The sequence below is a fragment of the Olea europaea genome, chromosome 7, assembly GCF_002742605.1.
Source record: "Olea europaea var. sylvestris chromosome 7, O_europaea_v1, whole genome shotgun sequence".
NCBI classification, from domain to species: Eukaryota; Viridiplantae; Streptophyta; class Magnoliopsida; order Lamiales; family Oleaceae; genus Olea; species Olea europaea.
Window position 1 is genome coordinate 3,482,708 of NC_036243.1, and position 8,510 is coordinate 3,491,217.

The window sequence follows — 8,510 nt, forward strand, 5'->3', positions numbered from 1 at the left end:
GTAATTTTCCCTTATGAAGCATTAGATTTTGATGCATTTTTTGTGTAACTTATAGTTAGCCTTGGTGATAGATTTGAATTTAATCAGTACCTATCATCGGCACACGTCACGTTTCGGGTCCACAAGGGTCATTAGGGACGGGTCGTGTCACTAAATGAGCTTCGTTTGGGATTCAATGGTTTAGATAGAAGCTTGTAGCTGGACGATCCAGATCTAAAGTTGATGATCAAACGGCTGGGGTACAATCACTTTGTTAAAGAAGGACATTCTTAACTACTTTGTAAGCTTTTTATTTTGCAAATTCAGAAAAAACCTAAGCGAACTCCAAGTTTTCTTTGCAACTCCCGACAATTCCAATTATTTTTTGATGACTGTTCTTCTTCTCCAGTGTTTACGGAATTTGCTTATAAGTGTGGCCTTAGGAAAATTCTGCCTTTGTGAATTTTTCTATATTTTTCATTCTTTTTAGAATTTTCTTAACATCTGTGGCATCTTCATCTAGGAAAATCAGCCCCAAGGAACTTTCAGAACCCACTGACCTCGGTGCTTTAACTGTTGAGATGGGACTACCTGCTTTGATCCCTACTGATAGGCTTAGGGAGGCCATTGAGGATGTAGAAGCCCAAGAAATATAATGAAATTTGGCTATTATTCTGGGATGATCTAGCGCCACAAGCCTAGCTCATTCAAGAAACGAGCTATGGAACAATTTAAGAGATTAAGTTTAAGTAAATTTGATTACAAAAATTTAGTGAATAACTAGGTTGCCACAATAGTCATCTACATGCACTACTAAAAAATATGGCTTCAAGCAAGGATTTTCCATTCCAAAAACCTTGATATCCATTGCTATTACTCTTTACCAACGGAATATTTGTAACCACAAATTCGTTGTTAATTTGAAGGTCACTGATAGTTATCAAGGATTGTGCCATAGGTAAAGAGTAAACATTTTATCAATGAAAACTTTGTTGGTAATGTGTGAATTTTTTACCAATGGAATTTCCGTTGATAAAAATCTTAACCAATACCAACCGACTTTTCGTTGGTAAATGTCTACCATTACAATTGGTAAAAATTAATGTTGTAAATAGTCGTATAGGTTGATTATTTATTTAATAATTATAATTTTTTTAAAGCTTTTAAACAATTGAATTGAAAAGCCAAAATATTGTTTAACCACTTATTGGACAACAAATTTATAGAGGACAACTTCAAAGACTTTGTTGTAAACTTTCGATGTAGGATAATTGAATTACTTTTACCAATGGAATATATATAGGTGAAAGATTCAAATGTTAAACGGTCATATTAGGTACAGAATATCCATTGATAAAGAGATATTATCATTACCAATGGAAAATCCGTTGCTGATTATCGTAGTTGAAAGTGAATTACTTTTACCAACGGATAATTCATTTCTAATTAACTACAGATTGTTTCTGTTGGTAATATTTGGTAGTCACCTACGGAATATCCGTAGGTGAAAGATCCAAATATTAAACGGTTACATTAGGCACGGAATATCCGTTAGTAAAAGGATATCATTGTTACTAACGAAAAATTCGTTGCGAATTATCGTAGTTGAAAGTGAATTAGTTTTATCAACAGATGATTCGTTTCTAATTACCAACGGATGCTATCCGTTGGTAATTTTCCATAGGTGAAAAGCTATTTTTTTGGTAGTGATGGAATTTCATATAGGCAACTCAGGTTCGAATCACCATGTAGATGTTTTTATAAACAAATTTATGAAATATTTTTTTATGGCTTAAAAACTCTTCAAATTCTTAGTTAAAGACCAAAATTAATAAATTTAACCATAATACAACTCCCCCATACAGTTTTTCATTAAAAAAATGTTACAAGAAGTGGAAGGTCACTTTTTCACTACATCCCTCCCCAAATCCAAATTTTCTCTTATTTTCTCTTAAAAAAAATATTTTATGTCAACTTAAGCTAAGGGAATAACAAGGGTGAGAAGAAAAATGACTTTCTACACATTTTGTTCTTTAATATCCAAGAAAATTCAAATTAGATATAGGTGCAAGTGATTACTTCATTTCAAATTATGATTTTCAATAAATGTTTGAACGAAATGGTACCTCCGAGTACAGTGCTTGGGCACTACAACAATTTGAATGATCATTTTTCCGCTCTACGTGTTATGATAATCCTATAGTAATTGGATTTTGCCAGAAATCCATCTACGTGTAACGGTATAAATCAATAGTTCGAAATTTCTAATTTGATAACGAAATGCACCGATGATATCCATTAAGTTTTAAACTAATGGGTTAATTTCCTTCCTACAGGTTGAATGGATTTTCCTTGGGGCATGGATAATGGTAAAGGATGATGCGACATGTCATGGAGAAGCCGGTGATTTAATAGCTTTAATTGATTATGAAATGTTTACGATTTCTTTAAATTAGATTCCTATGGATGTCGTGTGTAGATCTATTTTATGAACATTCTTCATGAATAAATTATATTTGAAAGTATATATGTATCGTAGGAATAAATTTACAAATCACCATTTACGAAAAATATGTTAGCGATTTAAAATTTTGCTGTCTTTTCAAAAAATTCTGATTCTACTTCGTCTTTAAAAATCCATAACTCCTTCGTTTCCATCCATGTAGGTTGGGGAGTTACAACATGGTATTAGAGCATGAGTTTAATCGATTCTGTAGACTCATCATTTTTTTTTTTAAAATATATATTATTTTAAGTACAAGCAGGAAATTTAAAGATGAGAAAAATGAATTATTTAAGGCACTCCATGGCATCTCGTATCCATCATCGACCTCATCCTACGACCCATGTATATTTAGCTAAGCATAGTTAAAATTTTTGTTATGAAAAATGTTATGATTCTATAGTTATGTTTTCCATGTTTCACTACATTTTATATTTTTCTTTATGTATACCTTATATGTAAAGATAAATGTAGCTTGAAAAAAAAAAAAGATAAGTAATTCAAAGGACATGTATTGGGCTAGAACTTGAAGTTGCGGTTCTCAAATGTCAAATGAAAGTCAAAATTCCAGGGAAAAGAACCATATTAGTCAATAGGAGATAGTTATCTGTGCTTAACTAGATTTTGAGGCTGACGATTTTGTAGACCTTGAAAATCACATACGAAGCATGTACTGAGATTGGCTAAATGCAAAGAATGATGATTATAGGATTAGTGACTGACAAGCAATAGGTCATTAGCTAGAAACTCTTTTACCTCGTGAGAAACAAATTGGGAAGCTTATATAAGAAAATATGTTATCCCAAAATTTGGAAAGTGGACCTAAGGTACTTGACTTTGAGGTTTTTGCAATGCATGTATACGTAATTGTGAAAAACTAAGATTGGTGATGTTATCTTCCACATGGGATCCGAATAGGTAGTGACCGCAGATGATGAGGTCGTACCTAGAAGAAGACCAAGAGTGAAATGAGTAGAGATTATTCGTTTATTAAAAAAATTAATTATTAAATTTTTTGAAGGCATAAACCCCTACCTTCGATGGAGCATCAGGTCATTAATAGTTGACGAATAACTTCATAAGTTAGAACGAAGTTTTTGACTCAGACTGCATTGATGCCCAAAAGGTCCAGTGTGCAGAGTTCATGTTTATCGCTAATGCAATTCACTGGTGGGATTCGATGTTTCGAACTAAGACCCAAGAGCAATAATTAACGTTAACATGGGAAACAATTCAAGTAGGAAGTAATGGACAAGTATTTTGCTCAGTCTCTAAGGGATTTCAAGGAGAATGAATTCCTTCAGCTCAAGCAGGGTCATATGTTCTTGACTAATTATGAGCAAAAATTTGACTACCTCTCAATGTATGCTCCACACCTGGTGGACATGAAAATTAAGAAGACTAGAAGGTTTGAGCAAGGGTTAAACCCAAACCTAAGCATGATTCTTATGTCACATCGTTTCACATCATACCGTGAGATGCTGGAATGAGTTCACGATATTTGGTATCAGAAGGCAAATGCAGAGCAACATCGCCAATTGTACAACAAGCAGGACAAAGGACAAGTTGGAAAGAGAAAATGAAATGATCAAGACAAAAAGAAAGGCAAATGGTAAAATAAGAAGGCTAATATTAGATCTAGTGCCAGTAAGGCCATAGTTGCTACAGTAGCTCCATGTCCTAAGTGTGGTAAGCCTCATCGTGCTGAATGCTTGTATGGGAAGAATGCCTGTTTTCAGTGCGGTAAACCATGACATATTGCTAAGGATTGTGAACAGAATAAAAATGGAAAAGCATGAGTTTTTATAATGACTCAGAAAGATGCAAAGGAAAACTAAAATGTGATAGCAGATATATTACTGATTTATGATATACCTGCTTATCTACTGTTTAATTCAGGAGCTACTCACTCTTTTGTATCAACATCTTTCATTGCTAAATCTAGTATTAACTATGGTAAGTCAAAGAGTACACTAGAAGTTAGCATTCTCTCAGGAAGAACATTGAACACAGATCAGTTCGCTAGGTCGGTGAATCTTAAAATTGAGGGAAAAACATTTGAATCAAATTTGTATGTGATAGAGATAAAAGATTTTGATGTAATTTTGGGCATGGATTGGTTAGGATATAATTATGCAACCATTCGTTGTAGAGAAAAGGAAGTGTCTTTTCATAAACCAGGAGAGGAACAATTTTCTTTCCCTAGAATAAAAACCAAACCCCACCTCCAACTATTATCGGCCTTATAAGCCGAGAAAATGTTGAAAAATGAAGCATCTCAAGGATTTCTAGTTAATATCTCTGGAAAAGAATTGACAACGATAAAGATTGAGGATGTACCAGTGGTGCAAAAATTTATAGATGTATTTTCAGAAGATCTACTTAGTATTCCACCAGATAGAAAAGTGGAATTCACAATAGATTTGGTTCCCAGAGCGACACTGGTATCTAAAGCTCCATACAAAATGGCCTCCAAAAGAACTTTGGGAGTTGAAAATCCAGTTACAAGAACTGTTAGACATTGGCTTTATTCGACCAAGTGTATCACCATGGGACGCACCGGTATTGTTTGTAAAGAAGAAAGATGGAAGTATGTAGATGTGTATCGACTATCGAGAGTTGAACCGTTTGATCATCAAGAATAAGTATCCTCTCCTGAGAATCATGGATTTGTTTGATCAATTAAAAGGGACTAAGATATTTTCCAAGATCGATTTACGATCTGGATATCATCAATTGAAGGTTAGGGAATGTGATATACCTAAGACAGCTTTCAAAACTCATTATGGAGATTAGGAGTTCACAGTTTGATAAATGTTCTAGCAGTGTTCATGGATGTGATGAATCGAGTATTTCATCAGTATTTGTATAAATTTGTTATAGTCTTCATTGATGACATTCTAATTTACTCCAAGTGTAAAGATCAACATAAAGAACATCTTAGAATAGCGTTAGAAACATTGTGTAAGGAAAAGCTATACGCCAAATTTAAAATGTGAACTTTGACTTGAACGAGTTGGATTCCTCGGTTACGTAGTTGTTGCCCAAGGAATTGGAGTAGATCCAGTAAAGGTGGAAGCAATAACTAATTGGAAAACACCGACTAACGCTAGTAAAGTTTGAAGTTTTCTAGGATTGCTTGGGTACTATTGGAGATTTATAGAAGGATTCTCCAAAATAGCTAGACCAATGACACAATTGACAAGGAAAGGAATAAAGTTTCAATAGACAGATAAGTGTGAGCAAAGCTTTCAGGAGCTAAAACAACGATTGATTACAGCACCTGTATTAACCATACTTGAAGTTTCAGAAGAGTTTGTTATGTATAGTGACGCATCCAAACAAGGTTTGGGATGTGTACCGATGCAGCATGGAAAAGTAATTGCCTATGCCTCAAGACAATTGAAGCAACATGAGCAGAACTACCCGACAAATGATCTAGAACTTACAGCGGTGGTTCATGCATTAAAGATATGGCGCCATTACCTATATGGAGGAAAGTACGACATTTACACCGACCATAATAATCTCAAATATTTCTTTACCAGAAAGAATTGAATATGAGACAGAGAGGATGGTTGGAGCTAGTAAATGATTATGATTGCACTATTCATTACCATCCTGGTAAGACTAATGTTGTTGACGATACTCTAAGTAGAAAGTCGATGGGACAATTGGCATCATTACCTACTATTCCGGTGGAGTTGATCAAAGACTTGGAAAATTTGTGAATCGAAGTGATTACCACACCAAAACAAGTCACTGCTCATTTAGCAACTTTGATGGTTTAACCCACTCTTAGAGATCGGAGATCATAGAAGCACAAGGTAAAGATCAAGAACGAGATTGGTACTGATAAGAGAAAGGATTTTGAAATAGCTTTTGATCACGTACTAATATTTAAAGGAAGAATTTGTATACCTAAGGATAAAGTTTTGATGAAGGAGATATTAGGGGAGGCTCATTCCACCCCGTACACCACACATCCCGATGGTACGAAAATGTATCGAGACCTTCGAAATACATTTTGATGGAGGAATATGAAAGGAAGTATAAGCTCATTTGTGACAAAATGCATAGTGTGCCAACAAGTTAAAACAGAACATCAAAGAATAGCAGGGTTTTTAAATCCATTGGACATACTTGAATAAAAGTGAGAAAATATCGCAATAGACTTTGTGGTAGAATTTCCAAAGTCAGTAAGAGAACATAATGCTATATGGGTACTAGTGGATCATCTAACAAAGTCCGCTCATTTTCTTCTAGTGAAAATGACATTTAGTCTAGATCAGCAGGCGCAGTTATACTCTATGTCCATTGTATCTAATAGAGATCTAAGATTTACGTCAAAGTTTTGGAAGAGCTTACAAAAAGATATGGGAACGAAATTGAATTACAATACGGCGTATCACCCACAATCGGATGGTCAATCTGAAAGGACTATTCAAACTTTGGAATATATGCTAAGGGCCTGTGTTCTGGATCTATAAGGTAGTTAAAAATCGTATCTACCTTTTGTGGAATTTGCATATAGTAATAGTTTTTAAGCAATTATTGGAATGGCACCATATGAAACTTTCTATAGTGAAAGGTGCAAATCACCTGTTCATTGGGATGAAGTTGGAGAAAATAGAGTTTTGGGACCAGAGATCATTGAAAGAACAGTTGAAGTCATTGATAAGATCCATACCAGGATAAAGGCTGTGCAAGATAGACAAAAGAGTTATGCAGATACCAGGAGAAAAGACTTCGAATTTGAGGTTGAAAAGAAAGTTTTTCTAAATGTGGCACCAATAAAGGGTGTGCTTAGATTCGGAAAGAAAGGTAAACTACGACCTCGTTATATCGGATCTTTTGAAATACTTGACAGGGTCGGGAATGTGGGTTATCGACTGGCTTTGCAGCCTGAACTATCAGCCATTCACAATGTGTTTCATAAATCAATGATCATAAAGTATATGAATGACCATGATCATGTGGTCAATTATCAATCCTTGGAAGTACAAAAAGACTTATCTTATGAAGGAATTACTAATTAAGATAATGGATCGAAAAGTACAAATATTACGGAATAAGGAGATTCAACTGGTCAAAGTGCAATGGAATAATCATGGAGTAGAAGAATCCACTCGGGACAGAGAAGAAGAAGTCAAAAACAAATCCGACACTCTTTGCCAATCCATAAGCTAAATTTCGAGGACGAAATTTTACTTAAGGTATAAGGGATGTAGAAGCCCGAGAAATAAAATAAAATTAGGCTATTATTTTGGGATGATCTAGCACCACAAGCTTAGCTCATTCAAGAAACGAGCTATGGAACAATTTAAGAGATTAAGTTTAAGTAAATTTGATTACAAGGATTTAATGAATAACTGGGTTGCCACAATGGTCATTTACATGAAATTTCATATAGGCAACACAGGTTCAAATCACCATGTAGATGTTTTTATAAATTTTTTTATGAATTATTTTTTTATGGCTTAAAAACTCTTCAAATTCTTAGTTAAAGACCAAATTTAATAAATTTATTGATAATAGAACTCCCCCACTTAGTTTTTCATTAAAAAAATGTTATAAGAAGTGAAAGGTGTCTTTTTCACTACACCCCTCCTCAAATCCGAATTTCCTCTTATTTTCTCTCAAAAAAAATATTTTATGTCAACTTGCTAAGGGAATAACAAGGGTAAGAAGAAGAATGGCTTTCTACACATTTTGTTCTTTGATATCCAAGAAAATTCAAGGTAGGTAGAGGTGCAAGTGTTTACTTTGTTTTGAATTATGATTTTCCATAAATGTTTGAATGAAATGGTACCTCTTGGTATGGTGCTTCGACACTACAACGGTTTGAATGATCATTCTTCGGCTCTATGTGTTATGATAATCCTATAGTAATTGGATTTTGCCGAAAATCCATCTGCGTGTAACGGTATGAATCAATAGTTCGAAATTTCTAATTTGATAATGAAATACGCAGATGATATCTATTGAGTTTCAAACTCATGGGTTAATTCTCTTCCTAAAGGTTGAA

At 34.3% G+C, this 8,510-nt stretch overlaps 1 protein-coding gene across 1 annotated transcript; it reads left to right on the forward strand.

Annotated features, from left to right (window-relative positions):
* Positions 1 to 7,041: 7,041 nt before the first annotated feature.
* LOC111397781 lies at positions 7,042 to 7,521 on the forward strand. Its single transcript, XM_023024761.1, has 2 exons — positions 7,042 to 7,073; positions 7,176 to 7,521. Exons 1-2 carry the CDS (start codon positions 7,042 to 7,044, stop codon positions 7,519 to 7,521), a joined length of 378 nt encoding a protein of 125 aa, XP_022880529.1.
* The last annotated feature ends 989 nt before the right edge of the window (positions 7,522 to 8,510 follow it).